At 38.4% G+C, this 27,094-nt stretch overlaps 1 protein-coding gene across 1 annotated transcript in view; it reads right to left on the bottom strand.

Annotated features, from left to right (window-relative positions):
• LOC117831780 (RNA binding protein fox-1 homolog 1-like) overlaps window positions 1-27,094 on the bottom strand; it is a 272,572-nt gene continuing 245,478 nt past the window's right edge. The window contains exons 10-14 of the mRNA XM_034710617.1: window positions 23,672-23,807; window positions 20,286-20,325; window positions 12,129-12,193; window positions 4,661-4,736; window positions 1-358 (exon numbers count right to left, since the gene is read on the bottom strand). Of these exons, the coding sequence (XP_034566508.1) occupies window positions 308-358; window positions 4,661-4,736; window positions 12,129-12,193; window positions 20,286-20,325; window positions 23,672-23,807 (368 nt within the window). The 3' untranslated portion in view covers window positions 1-307. The remainder of the gene's footprint in view (window positions 359-4,660; window positions 4,737-12,128; window positions 12,194-20,285; window positions 20,326-23,671; window positions 23,808-27,094) is intronic.

The following is a 27,094-nucleotide window of genomic DNA, read 5'->3' as shown; positions in this document are numbered from 1 at the left end:
AAGCGGCTGTAGCCCCCCCTGTATATACTGGCCTGCAGAGAGGACAGAACCAGCCCCACGTCGTCTGCATGACTCCGAGTTTTGGCATCTGTCAGTGGGGTGAACGCATTCTGAAACACACACATTCGCACACACAGAAAAATACAAAACACACAAATATTCATAGAAACACACACAAACACACAAACACATAGACCTCATTAGCCTCTTCAGTTCTGCACAAACTACAACCAGAGTTCCAACATTACGTTACCGTCATTCCAGTGTGAACGGGTGTTGGTGATTTGACCAATGACTGGAGAGATCATCATGCAGCAAGCACAGCGACATGCTTCATGCCGCGGGAACATGCAGAATGCTATGTGAAAGAGATGCAGTCAATAAAACCGTGGAAACATGGAGGAAATGATGAAGACAGAAATTATTTCAAAATAAAAGACTGTGTATAAAAACTCAACCAACTCAACGTTATGCAGAAGTATCTTAAACCTGAATTCTAATGTCCAGCAGAAGGAGACACTACTGCTTGTACAATAAAGTCAGATTTATAAAGTCTACAGTTACCATGGTGCTGCGAATATGATCAACTGTAATTCCTGAATAGAGACGGTGACCTCAAACATACCAAACTCAACGACTTGAAACAGAGGTCAACAAATCAAAGGGTGAGGTCATTTGGGTTTAGTCCATTATAACAGTCTGTGGTGAAAATGGTGTTATAAACAAAGTGTGAATCATAAGAGGCTGGATTATTCAGATGAGTCAGATTTGGTAGATTTAGATTGAGACAAAAGCAGTTTTTAGGCAGCAGTTATTTTAGAAACACACTGAGATATGTGACAACATGAATCATTCATTGTTGATTCAAGCCAAAATATGTAGAGTGGAGAAACTGCAATTCACTTAAAACACCAAATCCAGCATTCATTCAACTTTTTACAACTGTAGAAAAAAAATGATTGAATGAATGAGTCTAAATGATGCTAAAATAATACCATGATGCAATTTATTTTAGAGAAAGACTGAAACAAATTTGTCAGACTAAGAGAATTCTTTTTTTAAATGCTTGTTTTTTTGAACATCTTAAGTCTCTAAATGCAGTATGGGAGGTAGGGCTGCAGAATTATGGCCAAAATGATAATCACGATTATTTTGACCAATATAGTAATCACGATTATTAATCACGATTATTAATATAGGGAAAACATCTGTATTTTTTATTGCACTACTTTTAAACAAACAATATGTGAACTGTTTTCAGTGCAAAATGAAACTTTAAATAAGAATAAATGACAAATAATGAAAAAATTAAATTTTCCTAAGAATTTGAAATTTAACAAGGGCTAACTGAATAATTATGCTATTACGGAGTGCGATCACAACTCAATGGAAACAATTATAGCTTAAACAGAAAAGGCAATAATAGCGTTAGATTTATGTCAAAACGGGAGAGCTCGTAAAAACATATTCATGAGCAGATATGAAGTCCTCGAGAGGAAATTCAAAAACCGGGACGTATTTAGGCAGCTGCTAGCGCATAAAAGCATAGTGACAGAGGTGAGGAATGAGGTGAGGTGAGGACAATTCGTGCGAGCACAAATCAGCTATGCGCGGAGAGAGCAGTCCGAGAGAGCTCAGTGAGGCATGCGCACTCGTGCAGGCTCTGCTCTGCTCTCTGTGAAATATTGTTATCTGCTCGTGAATGTGTTTTTATGAGCTCTCCCATTTTGACATAAAATATAAATATCGCAGAATATAAGGCTAATTTAATCGTGGCGGCCAAAATCGTGATCACGTTTAAAATTCCATTAATTGTGCAGCCATAATGGTAGGTTGAGCCTTCAGTTATGAGGCCCCTCTCCTTTGGTATCATTTACCAGTCAGGGACCTGGAGGCAGACACCCTCTCTACTTTTAAGAGTAGGCTTAAAGCTGTCCTTTTTGATAAAGCTCATAGTTAGGGCTGGCTCAGGCTTGGACCAGCTCTTAGTTATGTTGCTATTGGCTTAGACTGCTGGGGGAACAGACACACTGAGATCCCCTCTCTCCCTCTGTAAAGATAGAGTACGGTTTAGACCGTAGAAGTGTAGAAGTGTCTTGAGAAAACGTTTGTTGTGATTTAAACAAAGATCGATTGGTTGAATGGAGTTTAGTTTGACTATTTCTGATGTAACGTCAGGATGTCAAGAGAATCTCAACGCAGATTTCTCTGCTACAACTCATGACAAAAATCTCTCTCTCACCAACTCAACAACTCGGCGCGCACCACAACATAACTTCTCAGTTATCAATCAGTGGGGTCCAGAGAAGTTCCTCACTGTGGTGACCACATGGTCAGTGTTCAAAATGCGACAACTGTAACAAGAGTTGTTTTTATAATGTAATAAAATTTGACTGACACTTTTGAAACAGGCAACTTCCTGTATTTTATAAACTTCCATTACTCGGCTTGTTGATTTATCTCTCAGTGTCTGAGCATGAATTTCTGTTTGCCTTTGAAGGCATCATCTGCTAGAAACCGGAATCTTCCCCTCCAGTCTGCCTTTAGCTTTCTCACTCTCCTCTCCTCCCTCAACGTTCGCAGCAACACAAGGGATTTAATTATCAAAATGAGTAATTATTTCATTACCAGGCAGTGCGGGGTGAGGCGGTATCCACCAAATTAGAAATATAATAACTAACATGGACTGGGCTGCAAAGGCATGAAGACATTCATCACCTTTTACAGGCTGGATTAATGTGTCATTTGGAGCGCCGTTAGCAGCACAGACAAATTCAATTAAGTTTAAGTGAGGAGATGTCAGCGCTGCACTGGCTGAAGAATGAAGGGGTGAGGGGGGTGGGGGCTGGTTAAATTTAATACGAAGCTACCACTGTGACTATTTAAAGTATATGTGCATTAAAGTATAATAGACGAAGACGAATGCAAAGACTTCCAAATATTCTCTGCATCTTATTTGAACATTTTTTGTTTGTCTGCGTAGAAATGATCAGTGAGTGTGTCACTTTCGGGAGAATCTCACATGAATATTACATTTACGTTTAAAAACTATAAAAACCTGGATGTAAATCAGGACCTCTAGTGTTTGCAAAGATAAATAGTTTGTAGATAGTAAACAGGAGTGTTTAAACGTGTGAAATATCTTGATTTAGTTGCTTGTTTTTGCAGGTCACCTCATGTTCTGTAGACAGCAACTATTTCTTCTGAAAGTGAGGGAGCTTAGACGTATATATTGAGGCCCTCATCTGGTTATTATGCTCCTGATATCAATGGCCATGGTTACATGATGTTTTGTAATTCTGAATTAATTATTCAGAATTAAATAATTCGGAATTAAAGTATTCTCCTTCGTGTTTACCTGGAAATAGTAATTCCGAATTGAGGTTTACATGGAAAACATGTTTAATCGTCTTTATTCAATTTCGCTTAACGTCTGGGGGTTGGAAAGGGTTCTGATTGGACAGGGGCGGGCATGACGTATTTATGTCTACCAAAAGAAAACAGACTCCAGTTCCTGCTTCTTTTATTTTGGTTACAAATATGGAAGACCACACAATAAGTACAATTTTCGCTTTGATTTTGATTATAGTTTTAAATAAGCAGCTCAACACAAACATACTGTTTCACTTTCGTCAGCTGAGGAGGAGAAGAGAGATAGAGGACCGGAGAAGGGAGGCGGAAGACCGTACTTTGGTGAATCAAAGCCAACGGTTAGTGCAAAGGCTGCTCTACCTCAGCCCACTGCCACATCCCTCTCTTTTCATGATATTAATTTCTTCTAAGGCTCCTATGAAATAAATAGTCTCAGCTCGAGTCCAACGCTTGCTTCGGGCGGCCATCCTGGAATATGTGCGTCATCGCGACAGGACAAGGGAACGAGCATGTGCAGAACGACCGGAATTAATTTAAAGCAGAATGAACGTATACATGATCGAGGAATTATTCAATTTGGATTTAAAATCAGAATAAACCAGCCACTTACTTCGGATTTAAGTTTAATTCAGAATGGACATTTTCATTCAGAATTAGGTGTTTAAAAGGTCATTTTTAATCTTTTTAAAGAGGATTTAATTTTTGTTCTGAACTAAAGAGGAATTAAAAGTCTCATGTAAACGTAGCCAATCAGTATCTGCTGAAAGTGAACATAATCCGTTTCTTTAGTTTGAATATATTGTTTAATTATTCTGTCTGAGTATTCAGTGTTTGCAAAATAAAACTACTTCTGAAGTCTTTTGCTTGTCACTTACCTCATGCAACATGTACTGTATTTATGCTTTGGTGTTTTGCACAGAGTCTTTTTGTCCAGAAGCCTCAGCAGAAAGTTCTGGTGCTGGTCTAAACCAACGAGTACAATTTATAATCATGGCTGGTACGCCAGATGTCGCAGAGTTGATGATAAGGGACCGAATGTTTCCTAACTGCTCCATCCATGCATGTAGAAAATACATATATACAAAACATGCATAGAAGCTGATAAAACACTCAACAAAGCTATCATGATGCCAATAAATGAAGGCTGAGTGCAGCTCTGAAACAACATCCAACAGAAACAGAGCCGTGCAGCGTTAATGAGCGTTGTGAAGATGTTATTCTGCAAACGAAACTTTGGGATGATGCACAATCTGGGACAGAGGAAACGTGTGAGGTTTGACGGTCTTACCATGGCACCAACGCTGTATGTGGCTGCTGGAGTGAGTGTGTGGTTGTAGGGGTCTGCAGCATATACTCGTCCGTAACTATGGAAACACAATAACACACAATGTTTAGACTCATTATTGCTCCACTTTATTTACTTAAAAATGTATCCATGGTGAACAGTGATATCTAAAGTGAATGTACTGAAGTTACACTTAATTTGCACAGAGAAATGTCAAGATTGATGACAAACATGCCGCCAAACATCATCAGGAATTAAATGACCTTCAATGATCGTGGAAAGTCTGCACATATTCAGAGATTCCACGCCTCGTTAGGCTCATCAAGACTTTATTATGAAGACTCTTGATGGCTTTAGTGATAATACTTCTCTCCGCAAAGGTTAAGGTTCATTTAAAATATTTATTTTACTAAGGTTTTTTTTTTTTTGTTTTACACGCAGGCAAATTTAGATTGCAAAGAAAGAAAAGTAAAAATGAAAACATTTCAAGTAAAAACTTGGAAAAAATCTTGGAATATCATACCAGGAAAAAATGTCAAGATAAATCAAACTATTAAAATCTGCATCAACAACAAGGAATATTTGCGTTAAAAATCAACATGAACAAATTAACCCTCCTGTTATGTTGCGGCTATTTTAGGCACTACATGCCTTCCAAACCAGCTAAAGGCAGCATAAAAATCTGGGCAGCATTTGACAGAAGAGGAGCTGAGTTAATTAATCAACATCACTTCATAAAAATGTCAAAATGTCAAAATGTAAAATAAAATCAACAAAAATGTATGTCATGTAAAACTATTGTATTTATATTAAGGGCTTTCGGATGTACATTAAAAGTTTTAATATTAATTTTAATGAAAAATGTTTGAGTTATCCTCATTGAACCATGATCTGTGAGAATTTAAGAACACCAATGGACTAAATCTTGATTTAAATGGTTAGTAATGGAGCTAAAAATTAGATTAAAAAAAATGTGTTTGGGATTTTTTGGGGTTCTGACACTTTTGGATAATTAAATATGCCCCGGGTCAAATTGACCCAGGAACATTATTGCTGTTCCAGACAAACGGACATAACAGGAGGGTTAAATCAAAACTCCCAGATAGTGTTTGGAAATTTTGATTCAATAAGTGCAAATAAAGAAAAGTTTAGTTAAATTTTCTTCAACCAGATGATCTTTATTTACGTATGTCTAGTCATGTTTAGGCACAAAATTGCATTAATTAGATAGTGAAGGATACAGGTGACTGATTTTTTTAAGGTTGACATTTTATGTACAAGATCTTGAAGTGTCAAGGCTTATTTGAAAAATAAATTATCAGTGTGTTCAGAGTTTAAGTAGGAAAATAAGACATTTCATCTTGCTGCAGAAATGTGGACGGCGTATCCTCTGGGAAATACGATGATATCAAGGCCTACTACATATTATGGGAATCAGCTAGTTATTATTGATCGTCTCTAATTATTATTATCAGAATTTTGTTCTGATCAAGCCACTAAAAAAGGCCTGGGCAAAGTTGAAATGATTTGAAATAGTTCCCCTATTTCTATGAAGTTGTGGTGGTTACAGTTCTGGAGCAGAGTGTTAAGATATCTAACATTTTACTGTAATTGTGTGTCTTTCTGGAATGTACAGTCCCATTCAATGGTGTAATCTGAAGGACTGAGAATAAATATTCTCTGAATCAGTCAGAAGAAATTACAAGAAGAAGGAGAAAGACTTAAAAAACCACAGGGATGGACTAAATAAGAAAAGGATGTAAGAACTGATAACAATGAATTTTCTATTTTAGGGAATAAAATGTACAGCTTCAGATTTAGTGTTCATCGGAGTGAGCAGCCCCCTCCCCCTCACATGTCCTCGCCTGCTCGTGATAAGAGCCAATCAGGGGCCGGGGCCAGAGCCCATAATTGAGCTGATTTGCATAGCGGCCCAGCGGTTGAAGCGATTAGAAGTTAATCCCGATTAGTTTTGGACATTGCTATTCACCGTGCGGCCCCCCCCAACACCCACACTCAGCCCGGCACCGCGTTTGACCTATCTTATCTCCTCGCACAGAGCCCTAACCCATCATCACTGTGAGGGGGAGTGTGTAAGAGTGTGTGAGACAGAGGCATTGTGTGTGTGTGTGTGCGTGTGTGCAGGAGAATGTGCGGTAAGCTGCAGCTTCGACACAAATTCAAATGCAATTTGAGAGAAATGCATTTTTAAAGTGACCCTGAGGTGAGCAGATAAACATGGAAACAACATTTTTAACAGCTCTACAGAGCGCTCCCAGTTTGGTCAAATGCACACAGTTTTCTGGGAGAGTGAATAATTCACTGAGTAAAAAAACTGTCCTGCAGTGCTCACAGTTCTGCAACTAAAATAATCTCTTTGTATCATATTTAAAAAAAACTACAATATGACAACACAGACATCTTTTCTCTAAGATGTTTTGCAGAAGAGAATCACATCTGTTTGATGTTTATTTCAAAGTAATGTGACTTTTTATACATTGATCTCTTTCTCAGGGAAAATCCAAGTGGTACTCTCAGCTAAACATTAATATCTGTATGATAACATGCTAACTGTGATTATGCTTTAACACCGATGTTGCATAGATTGATTGATTAATTGATGGATTGCTATCCTTTTTGAACATGTTAATAGAATAAATAACTCAAACTAAATTCAAAAAGATAACCCAAAGGACAATCTCAGCTGCTGTATTCAACACTAAGCAAACAATTCATGTCTGAAAAGAAGTGAAAATAATGTTCACTTTCATTTTCCCATGAACGTATCTACCTTTTAACAATTTTAATACTAATATTCATGTAGTGTCACCAACAGAGAAAAAGATATACATATAGGACTTAACCCTAGAACACTATTGCTAAAATTAGTAACACCATCACTAACGCCGGGTGTTTTTTACCTGATATAATATACCCAATAAAAAGTACATGTCATCAAAATATATCAAAATATGACAATACATGACAAATTAGAGTAGTGTTCTTTTATTATAAACTGTGCCATGTCTAACAAAATGAAAAAAATTTATCATGGGGGGACCCTATAAAAATGCTCCAAAATTACTGAAAAATTTGGAATGCGGGACCAAAAATCCCCCCCTCAAAAAAGATGAAAGTGGAAACTTGACTTCCCTGGTGAAGGCACAGTCTCCTTGACACACAAACAGCTGCAGGAGAGATGAACTAAAAATCACTATTGCCAGGTGAAATGTGAGTATAGGAAAAAGCGTGTTTTGGAGTAGGGAAACACCCACGCCTTCAAAGACGTCAAAGATGATGCTGAAGCTACCCAGGGACCCATGACACTCAGACAAACGCTACATAATGAAAATCATGTTAATGTGTTTGCTTGGGTGAAAATCACCAGGTGATAGTGTTCTAGGGTTAACCAGATATCTCCTTTTGTATTGAAAATGTTTTGGATTATGTTGTTTGGAAATTGTCCGTGTTCAAAGTCTAAAAACCGATGTATACCTGAGGCTGTTGGGAAACCCCAACCCCCACCCCCTCCTACAGGACTGGAGCACTTCTGCTGTCATGTCTCATTTGCAGCATTGTTTTCTGTATTTGTGCGTTCTTTATATATTTGCAGCACGCTTGCTGTCAATGCAGTTGTTTCAGCTTTTTGGATCGGATGTTTAGGGGTGCTGAGCTGGGCAAGATACATTTCACTGTTTTGTACATTTTAATGCTATTTCATTCCCACATTTGTGAAAGAAGAGTATAACACTTTTTGGGAAAGTCTGTGACTAAATCCATCAAATCTGATAAAGGTTACTTAAATGCTGAGCCATAGCAAAAGAGAAATGGATTGGAATCATGAAAGAAACATATGGTAACCCTAATTTCTAGGGAAAGACACCTCCTTTTGATACAGCAGCTCCTAAACATATACATAAACAGTATGTATGTTTCTGGAGTAAACCAGCCCCCTTCAGTAAGTACCAAAAATATCAAAAATTGACATTGGAGTCATTGGACTTTCATTTTAAATGCAATGCACAACATGTAAAGCGTGGTGGAGCTGCTGTATTTTTGTTGTTAAATATTATGTTTCCAACCAAGTGTTGCATTTTTTTGAAACTTTTCTAGCTTGTTAAAAAGGACATACAGTAAAGATTTTTTTAAAATCTCTCATTTTAGGGGTGCTTGGATTCAATTTAGAGGGGTTTCAGCACCCCCCAAAATGGGCTAGAAATGCCTCTGATTGGTAGTGTGTTTCTGCCACTGCATTTGTTTTTGACTTTTGCAGGTGCATCAATTTTAAATGTGCAGCACGTCTCTCCAGATGAAGAGCGTTTTGGCCGTTGCAGATCATCACCATACAGAATACATATGAGAAGGTAAAAATGCACAAAAAACTTAAACTTGGTTAACAGGAGGTAAAAAAATGTCAGTAGTTTTGACTTTTTGCCTTTAAACTTGATTGTAAAGCAGCCTCATGTCTCTACACCAAAGTGTATCTCCCTTGAACAACTGTCAGTACATATCTGCATTATCATCCTGCATGCTTATCCATCCTGTCCTCTTACAAAGCTTGCCATCCTCCAGTATAACATTCACTCCTACGTTTCTGATTTAAATAGTTTTTAAAATGAAATATAATGTCAAGATGAATATTTTAACCCTTGAAGAACTAATCTTCACACTCCACACATTAAAACACAAATCTTAATCATTTAAAAATGATCTCATTGCTAAAAATGTCATCATGAATGCAGCATTTAGTTTCTGATATCAAAAGTCCCTGCTCTGAATAAAACAGCATCTGTGCTGCATGTGTGCTAACATATAAGAGCCCATTCTGTTTCTGCATGAGTGTCTGCTCTGCATTTGTCCTGTTGGTCACATTAACCACTCTGAGCCTGATGAAAGCAGCTGTTGGTGTTTCTCTCTGTGACCCTCGCTGTGTGAACATGACCCACATGCTGCCTGTGTGTCCCCGCACAGATGCACACACCGAGGCTGCACAGGTACACCAGCAGGTCAAACACACACCGGACCAAGGGGACGCGTCCACACAGGTCATCAAACACACACACCTGACCGAGGGGACGCGTCCACAAAGAGATTTTATTCAGGTTTGTTTGCTGCTTCATTAATTGACTGACTGAGAACAGAACAAAAAAAACCCACCCTTGATAGATTAACACCTACAATCATTTGTGAGCAAACAGCTGCACAGCCAGCAGACACAGTTCGTGTCCATATGCTGAATTTAAGCTAACGTTTTTATCTCTGTTTTTGGTCTCCACCACCTCCGGGGGCATACCTGTCTCTTTATCTGCTAAAGTTCTACAATGTTAAGGTTATAGTCTCTTGATGTCTTTTAGGAGTTGGACAGATTGTGTATGGGATCCTTTCTTTCTTTCTTTCTTGCATCGACTACTGCAACTCCCTTTTTACTGGTTTGACCAAAAAGTCTCTCAAGAAACCGCAGCTTGTTCAAAACGCTACAGCCAGAGTTTTAACAAGGAAAAAGAAAACTGATCACATAACTCCTCTTCTTAAAACTCTGCACTGGCTCCCTTTTTCTTTTAGAATTGATTTTAAAGTTATTTTACTTGTTTTTAAAGCTCTTAACAGCCTTGCTCCTTCATACATCACTGATCTCCTTTCATTTAATGTTCCAGCCCGATCACTGAGGTCCTCGAATGCTTCCCTTTTAAATGTTCCTCGTGTGTCTCACAGAGAGAGAGCGCTTTCTGTTTTTAAGCCCCTAAGCCCTCTCTACCTCTGGACATCAGAACGGCGAGCTCTCAGGGTGCTTTTAAAAGTTAACTTAAGACTTATCTTTTTAATCTAGCTTTTAATGTGGAGTAATTTATTTTTGGAGTATTTATTATTTTTATTATTTTAATCATTATTATTTTAATCATTGCTTTAACAAATTATTTATCTTATTTAATTATTTATTTATCTATTTATTTCTTGTATTCATCTGATCATGTTAAAACAACCTTATTTTTAAGTTTTCTTTCCACTATTACTTATTTTATTAATTTTACTGTATTGCTTTTATTTTATTTTTAAGTATTTTATTTATAATCCTGCCTTTTATAATAGTTTTCTGTCTCTGTTATTCTGTGAAGTTCTTTGGGCTGCATGTTTTTATGTATGAAAGGTGCTATATGAATAAAGTTGAGTTGAGTTTCTTTCTTTCTTTCTTTCTTTCTTTCTTTCTTTCTTTCTTTCTTTCTTTCTTTCTTTCTTTCTGTCTGTCTGTCTCGCATTTAAAGGGTGTTTTGCTTTAATAAGATGGAAGAGTCGAATAGGAAGGTAAATATCGGGAGATGGGGGATGACATGCCGAAAAGGTCCGAGAGTTGTAGACAAACATGAGGTAACTGGCAAATATTACAGCCTCTGAGCACAAGTTGTGTGCTCTACCTAACAGGGTCCTGGTCTAACATTTTTCTTATCCTTTTCCATCAATTGCTTAATTTTTTGTTTAGTACAAAGAAGTTTGAAGATGCTTTAAAACTGAATGATTATCAGAGTTTAAACTGTTCAAAACTGTTCTAGAAGATGTGGTACCATTTTTTAGAGTGGTTATATTAGCTCTGTGTAGTAAAGGGGTAGAAAAACAGAATTGTGCATGATCTTTACTTGTTCAAAAGAGACACATGACGTAACCAACAAACTGCAAAACACAGCTATACCTATTATACTTGAACTACAAAACAAAACTTATACATTCAATGCGTAATCTACTTTCCTTTTCTTTCTCACAAGGCCGGATAAGACTACAGATTCCGTAAAAGTATAATTTTCTGGAAATAATTTGATAGTTTAGGCTGCAGGGTTTAGTTTCTGTAGTTTTTTTTTAGGTCTGTTTTATCTTCAAAAGAGTTTAAGGATTACTTTTAATCTTCATCCTCTGGTTTATTTTTCATTTTACCTAAGACTTATCAGGTCAAATTAGATAAAGTTATGGTTCCCAAGGAGAAATTTGCCTCAGGAATGGGTTCAAAAGAGAAACACAACTCATTGCAGTGACCATAGATACAAAACAAATGTAGCATAGAAAGTAAAAGTAGTAATGTGACCCTACTTTTCATTGGCAGGAAGTCCCCCTGCTTCTCCCAATCCTAAATCATGTGATAGGTGTATGGACTGGACAAGGAGGAGGGGCTAGGGAAGGAAGGGAGGAAGGAGTATCGTAGTAGGAGTGTGCAGAGAAAGTGTATCCAATTAGATTTCACCTTTCTCTTTTACTGCAACTTTACTGTTTAAAAAACCCCAAGATGACAAATAACACATGAATCATGAACATCATGTGTTTGAACACACTTTCCTCTGCAGGTCATTGACCTTACTAATGCAGTTTAAGAGTCAGTGCAGCATTGATCACATCAAACATGTTTTATTTTAACCTCTGCATGTCATCAATATTCTAAAACACGGAAACAAAGACTCCTCTTATGCAGCAGTGTCAGTTCACGTCTCACCTGTCACTGTATGCAGCAGCTGTGGCAGCAGTAGGCTGGGCATATCTGTAGGCAGCGTAACCACCCTGCAAAAGAACATCAGTTCAGATGGTGAGTTTTGAAATAAAAGTTGCCTTGACACAATTAAAGCAATGTTTCACATGTTGCTCTCACATTTATGAGATCATTGAGCTGTTACACTGATATTGAAAAACACTAAGAATTTAAATTGGCCCACGTTGTTTTTTCTTTTCTAATCAAAAGTCGACTTTTCATTTTTTTTGTACAGTTTCTCATAGAAGATTCAGAATAAACATGCACACAGATAAAGGAGTGTAAATCAATGCAAAAGCAAATCTACAAACACAATGAACAAACATTTCATGCTAAATCAAAAACAGACAAACAAAAGAAACACAAAGGTGCATGAGGCGCTCGATTTTGTAGAAATGGTGTTTCCACACTTTCAACTCTTCCTCACTCAAAGCTGTAAAAAGCCAACTTCACACTTAAATATTATTGATCCATTAATCCAAAGATTCAGCCACAAACAGGGCGTAAAATTACCACAAGCCAAGCGCCAATGGTGGGTAAAAAATTAGTTTTGTGTGTAAAACAAAAACACACACCCGCCAGTGGCTGATGGAAAATTTTGTATCACATGTGAGGTTTTGTTTTCATACTTTCACCCATTTCTACTGTCAGGCTATTTTGACCCTCGCTGCACGCTGTACTTGTGTTGTGATTTGGTACCTCGGGAACAACGTGACGTCAGCTACTGGAGTTCTATTCATTCCCTTTGCTTGAATAAGCACGGCAGCAAGAGCGTTTCGAGGAAGATGTGGCAACACATTCCCGGCGTGAAAACACCACAACCAAAAACGATAAACAAAGAGGCAGGAGGCGATGAAGAAGAGGAACAGACAGCTAAACGGATTAATCTCACTATACGACATTTCAAAGAAAACTGGAAAATTGACAAATTTATTTGAATATTTCTAATACATGATGATGCAGCACCTTGAAATGAAGTATAACCTAATAAAATATCAATAATCTAATTTTATCTGTACATAACTGTATTCTTTAAGTGATGCTTACGTTGTATTTTCATAATAAAAATGTATGGTATTATTTTAAATCATACAGTGTCAGGCATGATTTTTTTTATTTGGAAGTTAATTTTACGCCCTGGCCACAAACATAAAAAATATAGAAATATATATCACCTACATTTCACGTTAATTCAAAAATATGATATTTCATGTATACATTTTTCTGCATGATGAGAATCGAATGTAAGATTTGTTTCCCGGTTTCAGATTCCCAAACCGTCTCTTACATCACATTGTAAATCTTTGTACCAGGCTGCGAGGCTGTGAAGCGTCTGTTGAAGTGTGATCCTTTAATATGTTTTCCTCTTAAACTTTATTTAAAATATGAACTGTAAAAAAAAAAAAAACATAATAAGGACTTGACCTCAGTGTTCTCTGTTAGCGTCAGACCTGCTGGAATAAACCAATTATCTCCCAGAATCCCCTGCATGAGGTCGAGGCTCGCTGGGAGCTGACCGACTGATCTCAGGTCAGTCTGATAATAGGGTAATAAAGGAGGGGGAGGATGTCAGATGCAAACAGGGTTAGTGTTCAATAAGATGTGTCTGGGTGTTTAAAATCAGAACGTAAGGACGTAAAGAAAAGGAAACACATTAAATTATAAAGATGACTTCATATTATGCCTCTGAGAATCTGGATTGTCAGGTAATGTGAGGGTGTACATATCTTGTCTATATTTGGCTTTTTTAAAAATAAGTATTGTAATAAAAATTAAAAGTTGTTGAATTATTTTCCACATTATTTATTTGAAAGCCGTATTTTTTTTTGCTGAATTTCAAAATCACCAAAAGCAAATAATTGCCCTCTTCTGTTAATTATTTCATATTTTCATTTTTAGAGCTCAGGAGAACGAAGGAGACTTTTTTTTTTACCTTTTTGTTTTTTAACCCTCCATTTATGTTGCGGGTCAAATTGACACTTTTTCAAGTCTATTTTAGGCAATATATGCCTTCCAAACCAGCTGAATGCAGCATCAAAATCTGGGCAGCATGTGACAGAAGAGGAATCGTGTTAATTTATAAACATCACTTCATAAAAATTGATGTAATGTAAAACTATTGTATTTATGTTTAGGTCTTTTCAATATAATTTAAAAAAGTTTTAACATTAATTTAAATGAAAAGCGAGTGAGTTATCCTCATTGAACCGTGATCTGTGAGAATTAAAGAACACCAATGAACCAAATCTTGATTTAGATGGTTAGTAATGGAGTTAGAATTAGATTAAAAAAATGTGTATTGGGATTTTTGGGGGTTCTGACATTTTTGGATAATTGAATATGCCCCGGGGTCAAATTGACCCAGGAACATTATTGCTGTTCCACAGAAACAAACATAACCGGAGGGTTAAAAAAAGTTTTTCCTCTTTTTCATTTCCGCACACTAAAACAGTCAGTGAGGGATGAAGAAGTGTTGTAGAGTAAATAATCCTGAAGTACTGCAGGATCAGTTCTCTCCTCCACTCATCACACTTATCATTAAGACATTAAGACATGCAGGAACAAACACACACCCGACATGCCAGCAGCAGGCACAGGAATACAGTGTTCACATTATTGCATTCACAAACAGAAACATGCTGCTGTTTTTTTTTAATGTTTGATTACAGACACGAAGAGCAAACACTAAACCTGCACTCATAGTTTGATTTCTAACAAGTCAGTTTTAAACAACGTCAGCTTATATTTTGAAAGTTCACCACAGGAGGAACTTGTAGGGCTCGATTCCACAGCATGCGTCTGCACCCCAGAAGGGTTTATTTCGTCTTACCATTTTCTTTTTATGGATGGTTTTCAACATGATGATGGACAAATGCTGTGGTGGCACAAGCTCGGTATGCCGCAAACTGGTTGCTACAAACACCATAAGTGAACGCGGCGCTAAACGCATGCAGTGGAATCAAGGGTTAGTGCTTGAAGACTTATTCCTTAACATTTTGGTGAAAGCAGAAACTCAGTGTTGTTTTGTGTTTTGGTATCATCTTATTCTTACTCCAAACTCTGCAGACACAACACCTCGATCAGTGTTTGAAAATATGACTCAGTAGGTCCCCTTCTGGACGCTGCTCATGCTCTTATGTTTGTGAGCTGCAAATGACATTTTAATGGCTTGAATGGACCTGATACGTGTTTGATTTAATTATTAAATAATGACTTGGTCTACCTCTGTTGTTCAAGTTTTTCTGCAGAGTTTTCTCTCTTTGATGCACAGATTTTGTCTGAATGGTAAATGTGTCACTTTCAGACGCTGTGGTGCGTTGAGCTGTCTTTGGTTAAAACTTCAAGAACATCATTTGTTGATTAAATTTATCAAAAACTCTCAGTGTTTTTTAACTTTTAAGGAACAAGGAGTTAAATAACCATTGGTGTTTTTTCTGTTTACACTGAAAACCTACAGTGTGTTGCCAGTAAAAGCGACTTGACTAAGAAGCCCTCAAAGGAACCTGAAAGTTATTTTTTAAGGTTGATCCCAAGTAATTTCCTAAGGATCTTGGAAATGTTGTTTATTTATCATCTTTCTTAAACTTGTATTTTTTTTTTTTTAGCATTTTTGCCTTTATTAACAGGACAGCTGAAGAGAGACAGGAAAAGACCAAAGACCTTATAAAATATGGACGTAGTATCCGTGACGTCACCCATCTGTTTCTGAAGCGCTGTTTGAAGCCAATCATCGTCAGCAGCCATATTGCCAATCAAGTCAGCTGTGCCTCTCATTAGAAGACTCGCAATCTCAATATCTTCGAAATTGCCGCGTTAGAAAAAAAATCACCCCCCGTACAGTGTGTACCAATCGAGAAATGAGCTATCCAGACTACACTCGTCTTTTGTACCAGGCTGTAAACATGTTTATTTCTGCTGTAAAGATCGGCGTTTTTGAATTGGTGTGTATGTGGTTTCCGGTACTTCCAGAGCCAGCCTCAAGCGGATCCTCGATGAACTGCAGTTTTTAGCACTTCCGCATTGGATATTTTTAGACCGGAGGTTGCCGCTTGGGGAAGACATGCAGCAAATGGTTGCCATATGAAGTCGAACCAGCGACCTCTGTGATGAGGACTTTAGCTTCTGTATAGTGGGCACAATTCAGTTAAACCAATTTTAGATCACAGGTAGTGAAAGTTTATTCACAGATTCGGCCTTCATGACTCAATAACTCATCATCGGGACATTCCTTTCCTGTAGTGACACCACTCTTCACCCTTAGTGAGGTAGACATCGAGCTACAACTTGATTTCCATCAGTACGAACCGTCCTCTAAACCGGACAACTTGCATTAGCAGCTGAGCACAGAGGGCCATGACTCGAGTGTGCAGGGACCGTCTACAAATGACTTTATGCATGAACGGTCCCAGCAGAGAGATAAAGAAACTGTGAGTTACACACACCACGTTTCCCTGATCCTGTGCAGGCCTGGTGTGCGTATGTCCATGCTGTGTGTGTCCTGACATGAGCGATGTATTATTACCTCTATGGAGTGAGGAGGCGAGTAAGTGATGCTGAGTGTGTGTGATGATGGGCGGACAGGAAGATGAACGGGTTAGTCAGCAGCTTCTGTGGATTGTCACCGCTGACTGAGTGACTGATAACAGCACTACAACTCCATGTGTGTACGCCTGTTTGTGTGTGTGTGTGTAAAGGAGAGGAAAGTGCGTGTGCACATAAGGTCAAGGTTCGACCAGTCCGCACACACGCTCTCACACACGTAACAATCCATCACATTCACTGATGCACTGAAGGAGAGAGAGGCGGAGCAGGAGTGTGAGTCTGTCCATCCGTCTCCTCTGTCAGGCGCTGCAGACTCACACTCCTGCTGAGCCGCCTTCAGACAACACTGCAGACTGCAACAGACTGTGTTTACATGTCACAGGTAAAATAGGTAATCCCACTTAATGTGCAGACTTTACACTTCCTCCTTTTTAACAAACAGCATCAGAGCTTGTTGTTCCCTTTTTATAATAAAACTAAATATTCAGACGGGAGCTTTCAGTCAATCCCTGGTGTCAGAGCACGGGGCTAATGGGAGGTAAGCAGGCTGAATGTTAAGGGAGTTCGCTCTGGACACACACACACACTGCATCATTAGTCCGCATCACCTTCTGTCCTCACCTGTGTGTGCTCAGCTTCTGCTTGTTTACCATTGCAGTAATAGTGCAAGAAACCCTGTTAAAAAATATAGCCCTGGCTCTATATCTGTGTTTTTCTACATTTTTAAACCATCCTCTTCCCACCTCGAACTCCTGAAATACAGAGGTGAGGACAGTTTCCCCAACACTTGACTCTGAAGGTTCACCTCAGTAGTCATTTCTGCTCGTTTGTTTTGAAGTGCTGTTAAAGTCAGGTGAGGTTAAATGAAGTGAAAATATATCTATTAACACAAGGCTCCTGAAGTCCCATCCGAGGATCGTCTTCACCTTGTGCACAGGTTATTATCTTGTGGGCACAAGTTATAAACTCGCAAATGCAACAGTAATGATTCCACTTGCCATCAATTATGCACAAGATAAAAATTATCATCTTTGTGGGACTTTAGGGGCCCCGTAATTTTGATTGGCCAGCACAAAGATGGATGTGTAAGACAACACAGGACCTCGGACTAGAGTTTGATGTAAAACAGTCCCAAATAATCCAAACCATGATATTTTATATTAAATCAATAAAGGAATTTAAGTACTGAAACATAATTAAACTGCAACTGTGCAATGATTTCTAGGATTGCTTAATGTCCAGCACTCACAAAGTATCAAATGGGAACTAGAACCATCACATTTTAAAGTCTGGGACCATTGGACTGAGTTATTTGTAGAGTTTGTGAGATTTTCTCTGTGTACAAACTGATGTTTTCAGTTTATAAGTCATGTTGATATTTCTCAGTTCTGATGATTTCATAAACCTTCCAGACAACAATGGAACAAAGACTAATATTCAGCACTCACAAGTGAACATGGGATCAATGAATAATGCTGAGCAACAGAAGGACACATCAAAGTTTCAGCTATATGACAGAAATAAGAACAACTTGATGTGTGCCGTCATTATTATCTTGGACTGAAATATTGATAGTTTTTTTAAATTTTAGTATCAGCTATTTTTACATAGCTATCTTACTGATCATCCAGCTGTATAAGATACTCGTTTCTGATTGAATGTTATATGATTGAATTTTCTGTAAATGAACTGCGCCCCCCTTACTGTCTATTGTCTATTATTGTATGTTGTAGTTTATGTTGTCTTATGTGATTGATGAGTTTGTTGATTTGTGTTGTATAAGTGGTGTACGAGTGTATTGCTTTTTGTTTTGAAAAATAAATACAAATATTGATAAAGAAAAAAACCAAAAAAAAAAACCTTGACCATGGTTATTAATTTTCACTAACATGAGCAATACCAGAGGCAAACTGATCACACACCATGTCAAATCAATCCGTGGAAAACAGTTCCGGCACATTTTGTTTCTGCTCGTTGACACCATCGACCGTAAGATGAGGTAAAAGCAAGCCGCAACCTCCGGTCTCAAACTATGAAGCCCATGCGGAAGTGTTATAAACTGCGGTTCATCGAGAATCCGCTTGAGGCTGGCTGCAAAAACACCGGAAACCACATAGACATAAATGGGAAAAAGACAATCTTTGCAGCATTAATAAACATGTTTACAGCCTGGTTCAAAAAACAGCTTGGCCCTACATAGCTAATTTCTCTATAGGCACACACTGTACGAGGGGTGAATTTTTTCTAACATGACAGTTCAGAAGATATTAAGATTACGATTTTTTGCCCAAATAAGGACATAACTGACTTGACTCCCGGTTGGAACACATAGCTGTTGGCTAAGAGGCTCAAACTCCGGCCCTTTACGTCACACTTCTGCATTTCCAATATGGCTGCCGCCGTCGATTGGCTTCAAAACAGCGCTCAGGAACAGATGGGTGACGTCAAGGATACTACTTCCATATTTTATACAGTCTATGGGTAAAATCGTTAGTTTCCGTTCGCATTATATTAGTAAACAATGTGGCTAAAGCATTAGTTTCGGTTGGCATGCTACATCAGCAGGCTACAGACATTTCATGTTGGAGCATCCTGTCCAGCAATATTAGCCATGGCAGTGGAGCAGGTGAATGCAACTTTAGATTACCGGTCACTACAGTGCAACTTAAACCATGAGCGGTGGTGATGACAGCAGCAGTGTTCAAAGTTGTGACATTTGCATCGTTTATTTTTAAAGGTGCTCAGAGAAGAAGGAGAGCTGAATGAGGACAGTTTAATGTTAAATCACTGGGACTATTTTATAAAAAACTGTACACATAAATGATTCTAAATTTATAAAATGATCTCTTAATCAAGTTTTTTGACAGTGTGTTTGTATTTTGGGTTTGTAGCCAGGTAATAAGCAGGATAATGCATGTTTAGCAGGTCGATATGGGAAATAGAATCCTGATAGGGTGAGACCAGACGTGAACAGAGCAGGTAGAGCGGAAATCAAAGACTGGAAGACATTTGTTGCATCTTTAAAAGTACTAAATGCTCAGTTCAACATTGTCCAGGTGTCCTCAGTAACTTTTTTTAAAGTTCAACACTAATAAAAAAAAAAGATTGGTTGAGTTGAGAGTGGTTTATTTTCCATCTTATATGACTTTTGGACAGCAACGATTTTACTTTGACATTATATTTTAACATTATAAAGTTTTGATACCTGTAATATTTCGTTACAATTAAGGATATTAAAAGCATGAATGAGTGATTTGAGCCTGAAAGAGTGAATCAAATATTGACTTTGAATCAAACTGTTAAAATTACTTATCTTCGCACATTTAAGTCTAGTCGTTTTTTCCTCCCTGTTTCTGCAGGTGTTGACATTTTTTGTGTCTCTTGCTTAAAGTGCAGCTTGTGTCTTTCTCTCAATGTTTGCTCGTGTTAGTATCCTTCAGTTTCCAGAACGGCCATCTTTGCTGCGGGCTGTGTAGTCATGTATGAGTGTTTCGGGGGGAGCTTGCGTGTTCGCAGCATCAGTGCAGAAACCAGAGAGATGGCGGTGTGGCATGCAATGTCATTCCAGTAAATAATACTTACATAAATATCTGCACCATAAAATCCATCCTGGTAAACAACACTGCAGAGGATGCAAACACAAACAAACAGACAAACAGACACACAATAAAACAAAAACATCCAGATTAGTGCATGTTGACATGCAGGCACTGAGCTAACAACCCGTCTGCACAATCAGAAGACGGAGAGGGCAGAGAGGATACTCAGCAGGCAGCCCCTCTGCTCGCTAATGGCTGAGTAAGGAGGCTGGGAAGGTCCAAATTCACTCTGACTGTTTACGTTAAAAAATATATCTTACAACTTGACATCCAATCATCACTTATGATGCTGTTTGGGTGGATATGAACAAAGTTATAAATAACTTTTAAACCCCCCTCAACCTAATGCAAACCACTGGGGTGATACATATCTTTTTAAATGTTTTTTTTCCCCAATATCTCAATTATAAAACATTATTTTATGTAGTGTGTTATCAATTTACTTTGTGTATCCATTTGTTCGACAAACTATGATATTTTGCAAAAATAAAAACATTGAATTCACTGCAGATTTAGCAAAATTGAAAACTGTCTTTTTCAGGGTTTGAACCTGAAAATAGAATATTGCAGTTCAGTTTTTCAAAAACATAAAGATTCAGAACGCTTATTTTTGCAACTTTTGAAAACCTTTTTAGGGACCTCAGGGTGAACTAACCCTGTCAGAATGTCAGCCATCTTTTATCCACATTTGATTGTACTTCTGGTTATTTACAGAGCTTACTCTTCAGCTGAGTCGGCTGAAGCATGGTCATGCAAATGACAACGTCTGGCAATCAGTAGTTGATAAAGGTTTTTTTAGTTGCACACTGCTCTGGGGGAGTTTATGTCACTAAAGCAGTGTGTTTCATCTGCCTCAAATTTCAATTGTGTTTAATAAGGTCCCAAGCTGAAAAGACTTACATTCTAATGTCTGGTAAAGTCATTATTTAAATTGAATTTACACACATTTTATACAATTGACATAAAGCAAATAATGCATTAATGAATGGTGCATTTTATGTGTTTTTTCTAAGCTGTAACTTGTAGTGTTGAAAAATGAAGTAAATGTAGAAGTGCAAAAAAACTGCAGTTCCCCGAGTGTCCACTTGAGGCTGCTTTGAAAGCCTAGGAAACCCCACTAAAGGACCATGTCAGGATGCTTAACTTAATCAAATTTCTTCACAGACTAGTAAATAAAAATGTTTTTTTCTTTACCTCATCCTGTATTTAACAAAATGTATAAGAATCATTGTTATTGACTGGTTTTCCTTGTTGCAGGTTTTTAGGTTAAGCGTTGGAGTCAATATTTCCAATATGGGAACTGCAGTCTTTAGACTTCATATCACCTCTTCAGAACTGATAGGTGATGTCAATGACATCATATTCAGTCACTCTTACCACATCTTGGATACACAAATTGATGCGTCAGTCCAAAAAGAATCCAAACACATGAAAGTTTTCGGTGTGCATCAAAGTGAGAATCTGTATAATGCTGTTAGTATAGCTTAATTAAAACAGGGAATTTTTCTACATGTTCCAATTGTGCAAATAAAAAAAGCACCCTAAAGTGGGGCTTGGTTTTTTATCCTGCCTGTTTGATTGAGTGCTTTGGTATTTGGTTCTTGAGATTCGTTTTGTTGGTTATCAGCTGGTGAAACGAACCTGTGCATGAGGAGTTCATTGTCTACAGATATGAAAGCCCTGTATGACCACAGACATACGGAGCTTCCATAAGAGATTAAATAAGATTCTTGAGATTTCATGCAGAGATTAAAAATCTCTCTCTGTGCACGCTGCATGCATGTTTGTGCAAGTGAGAAAGAGAAGCGATCCTTATCCAGCTTCCAATAAAACAAGCAGGATGGAGTTCCATTTAACACGAAGAGCCCCACAGAGGGTCGAGCTTCAATTTCACCTGCCAATAGACCGGCCTCACACCATCTGTGTTATCTCTGATAATCAATAACTTCTCAAATGTCAAGCTGGCCCAGAGAGCAGTTTGATTCATTAAAATGTTCTCTGTGGGACTGCAGCAAAGCTAAGTGAACATTTAGACTTATTGATACTATAGACCTCTGACACACATAAGGAAAGCTATATGAACGCACACACACACACACACACACACACACACACACACACACACACACACACACACACACACACACACACACACACACACACACACACACACACACACACACACACACACACACACAGAGTCAAAGCTGTGTGCTTGAGGATGTATTTTAAAGTTGGCTCGTCACCACTCGAGACAGTTTTAATAAAAATACATCACGACTAACATTAATAATTCACCATCAGACTGCCACCGGGGCAATTAAACGGTGCAGCAGCGTTAATGAAAGTACAATCTGTGGCACAAATCTCTCTGACAGGACCACGAAGGAGTGTCACCCAAACACCCTCCTCACCCCGTGTGATGGGCTCTCTGCTGCCGGAGATACCAACAGCAAGTGTACTCTTGAAGGGCCGAGATAATATTCACTGTTTTAACAAAAAGTACCCGCACAACTTCCTCCATTCCTGCTGGATTGACTGTGTTTTTATTATGGCAGTATTAAGTTATGACAAGAAAGAAGAAATGAATGAATGACTGCTCAAGCTAATGCATTTTAAAAATGTTCATTAATCCAAATGTAAATGTCATGCTTCTTCAACACTTTGCACATGGTTTCTAGAATTTGCTGCTTTTTTTTTTATCTATGCCATATTGTTGTATATCTTTGTCTCCTGCAGTAATGTAATGCTACCTAACAGAGTAATCTCCCCTCCAGATTATCTCAGTACACTCATCTCCTAAAATTTTTAATAAATGCAGATAAGGGGAGATAAGGTTGTTCTGTTTTGAGCACAATAAAAACTCCATCCCTCCTTAAAAAGACACTCAGCCAACCTCCTTAATGTCCATTTGCTTGTGGTCATAAAATGCAAAATGAATAAAAAGAACCAGCAGAAAAATGTAAAATCAGACCTGACCTGCACACACCCAGCTCTAGTCAGCTCAGCTCATGTTTTATCACCGAGGCTGAGTCAGTGCTGCTGCTTTATGGTAATTATTTTTTGCAACTGGTTTGATCCCAGTTCAAATTTTCATGGAGGACCTCCCATCCCACCATGAACACAGCCCCGCTTAGTGACACCACAGTACAAGGCCAGATTGACGTTCATTTCCCATGAGTCATTGCAGAGGCACATGTCACGGAGCATGCTTTCTGATTGGTCGAGCATGCTGTGGAGGTGAGGAGTGTGTTATTGCTGTGAGGTGAGGCCGGCATGCAGCACTCCGCTGACTCTGAGCGCACAGATTCAGGGCTGTTTTTTTTTAAATAAGGAGAGGAGAAGAAGAAGAAATGACGAGAAGCTCACCCTCCGTATGCAGGGATGTGGGGGGGCGGAGCGGCCGCCCTGAACGTGTTGTAGACCGTCCGTCCTCGACCTCGTAGGTGGGTTCCTCTGTATGCTGCTGCTGCTGCACTGGCTGCTGGGTATGGAAAACCTGGAACTGGAGACCCAGAGGAGAGAATGATGCACAGCTGCCCTGATGTCACGATGTCCATGAGAAGAACACACAGTTCCTGCTTGAGGCTGGTTAGAGGTGTTGGGGTCGACAGCAAATCCTACGTATCATTGACCAATTGGTCTAATATTTTTGTGCACATTTATGCCTGTATGCCCAACAACCTCTTATTCAGTATTTTTTTAACTACTTTAAACCATTAATCTGGAATATGAGCTTATCCAGTTTATAGGACGCAGTGTGATAGTGTGACTTTGAAAGCTGTGAGGTACGGACAGCCCCACCACCGAGACTAACTAGCCTGGACTCAGGCTATCTGTATACTTACTGGTCTCTGTTTGTTTAAATTTAGGAATCATTTTAGTCAAAGCAGCACTCCACATGGTTTATTCTCTTTGTAATATACCTTCTTTTTATTCTGAATAGACAGCATGCTGCATGATTATGATCTAACGAGGGAGGAAAGTTGTTAAAAAGTGGCACCTCCAGCAGGGTCCACATGGGTGCAGTTAAACTGCTGCTTGCAATACACATTGAATGGGGACAAATTTTCAACCACTTCAGGTTACGTACAACGGGTGGCGGCTGGAATGGTTGTCATGACAAATTTGTGATTTGTGTTATTTGTAACATTCGTGACAAAGCTTTAGCTAGCTTAGCGCCATCTTTAAGGTTAAAGCTAGGGTTGGTAGTCACAGAAAACTAGCATGAATTTGAATGTAGCATTTCCTCAGGGCTCCATCCAAAATGACGCCCCCACTCACATGCACGAGCGCTGCTGCTTCGCGACTATATAATCGTGACTGATTCCAGACCAGTCCTCGGCACATCGTTTTTTTTTTGCACTACGTCAACTAATGTCTCATAATTTTAACCAGTATAAAAAAAAGTGTATCTAAATCTGACTACCAACCGCAGCTTTAACACGGTAATATGATAGAGTACCTCTCTCTGCATTTTATACTGGTGAATTGGCTTTACTGGTCTAAAGGATTCAATATACTTTTTGTTAAAAAATGAAGTATGAATGAAACATTTTGTGGGACTAATCAAACTACACTTTGAGATTTTTTACAAACTAATGCTGCAAAATCAACCTTTTGTGGTTTACGGTACTTCCGGAACCAGCCGCATATGAAAAACTGCAGTTTTGTAACACTGTTCTCGTGGCCAGAGGTTGCCTTCTTGTCTAAATATGGTCACTTCTGGCAAAAAAACCCCAAACAGTAGTCTAAACAGTTGTCAACAGACCAAAAAGTGATCTCAGGCTAGCTATGTCCAATGCTCCTCGACAGTCTTTGGTGGATCCCAATTGAGATGAATGTAACTTGTTTTGTTAAGGGGGTAAAGGGACGTAGGCTGCCCGGTGTTCCCATCAAAACACCTCCAGAGAGCTGACTCTACTGAGCAGTATGAATAGTATTCAGAGCACCGTGTTGGACATAGAGCTGTACACCTGCATTTGACACCAGCTTTTGATTGCTGGAGAGAATGTGTGAAGTGTTTCAGTTTCATGTTGTGGACAAAATGTGAAGAGAAAGAGACTGAAGAGAGAGAGAGAGAGAGAGAGAGAGAGAGAGAGAGGGAGTGGGAGTGGAGTGAGCTATTGCAGTGCTTTTGTTATTAACTTATCATTAATCTTAATGGGGACGACTGACACAAAGCTTAATTTGAGAGCGAGGGTGAGTGAAGGTTGAGAAGGAGATCGAGGTGCCATTTCCAGCCCTAATTATACATCTCTTCAAAAAGGAGATCTAATAAAATGCTAATAGAAACAGTGAATCATTCATTGACCTGATGAAAAATGGAAGGTTTGAGCCAAAGGATAAGAGTTTCTCAAAGAGAGACAAGGAGAGGAGTGAGGCAGGTAATTGTTCCTATTCATCTTTTGTCACCTTGATTTTGGGAGCGAGTGGCCGGGCAGACCTTAAAGTCACACTGATGACTCTCCTCAGCGCCACTCCACTCTGATGGGGATACAGGTGATATGAAGAGGACTGGGTGGCATTTATTCTAAGAGAACCACTCCTGAGGACTGAGACTGAGCAATGCTTCAGAACATGTGGTTATATTTCCTTTGGATAACTAGCTCTTTAATCAGCATTTAACTAATGTAACATTTTAACATATTTGATAACAGTTTGTCATATTTTGGCCCCTCAAGTAGTGCTCTCTAAAAGAGTTAGAAATTTTGGCTGAACCCAATCACTTGTATAGTAAAAATTATAGTTCAATATTCATTACAACAGACTGTCACCTATCTGTAAAGCAAATGTACCCCTTACCACTGAGGCCACCTTTTGATCAAAATAAAGAGATACAAGGAACAACGTTGTGCGAAAAGTCAGACTAATTAACCAACGACTGAGGCAGAGGTGATGCCTTTCTTAAGAAAACAGTATTCAGTGCAGCAGCGACATTAAACGACTGACAAACAGCCGAGAAATATGATGTCACAGAGTGCAAAGTCCAGAGAGAGCGAACACGAAAAGAAAGTCTTCAAATGCGAGTTTGTTTCTAAAGAATGGATCAAAAGTATACCCATTAACAGACCCATCATCTGTCTGACTGACTGCAGGTTGTTATAATTATCGTGTTTTTTTAACACTGATACCATAAGTGCTACATTTACATGTGATAACATTTTCTTGCATTTAAATCTGACAACTCAATTTGGAGTTATTCACTGTTTTTTCACATTTGTTTTATCATTATTAACACTAGAAAGGCCCGGATTCCATTTATACTAGAAAGGCCACCAGAGGTTATTTTGACTGCCGGATTCCAAATTGTATTATCTATTATGATAAATACCCGATATAGAGAGTGGTGTGAATATTGATTAAGGATATACTGTATAATATATATAGGATGAAACTTTCCATGACAAGTCACTTTAATCCGCTTCTTATTTTGACATATCACTTGCGAACAACTGTCAGGCTTCCTCAACAGTCATCTCTCTTTTTAAGCTTCTCTTTGCCATAATTGCCAAAATAGAATTGTCAATTGTTTTCTTTTTGTGCAATTTGCATAAATTACATTTTAAATACATAAAAATACAACTGTAGGTAAAGTCAGGAACCAGCAGCACTGTAATCTTTAATTCAACTAAGTTACATTCAGATGTGAAACCAATGACCCCCATGACCGTTCTAGTGTTAAAATAGTTTCTTTATAAAAACAAGATTTGGTCCTCAAAATTGTTTTCTAAAAATCTGTCTTGAGAAGGGTGATCATGCTATAATCAGGGTTGTCTTATATTTGGTATT

The sequence above is a fragment of the Notolabrus celidotus genome, chromosome 20 (assembly GCF_009762535.1).
Source record: "Notolabrus celidotus isolate fNotCel1 chromosome 20, fNotCel1.pri, whole genome shotgun sequence".
Lineage (NCBI taxonomy): Eukaryota > Metazoa > Chordata > Actinopteri > Labriformes > Labridae > Notolabrus > Notolabrus celidotus.
The sequence above is the reverse complement of the archived record's forward strand: the minus strand, read 5'-3'. Positions and strand labels throughout refer to the sequence as shown.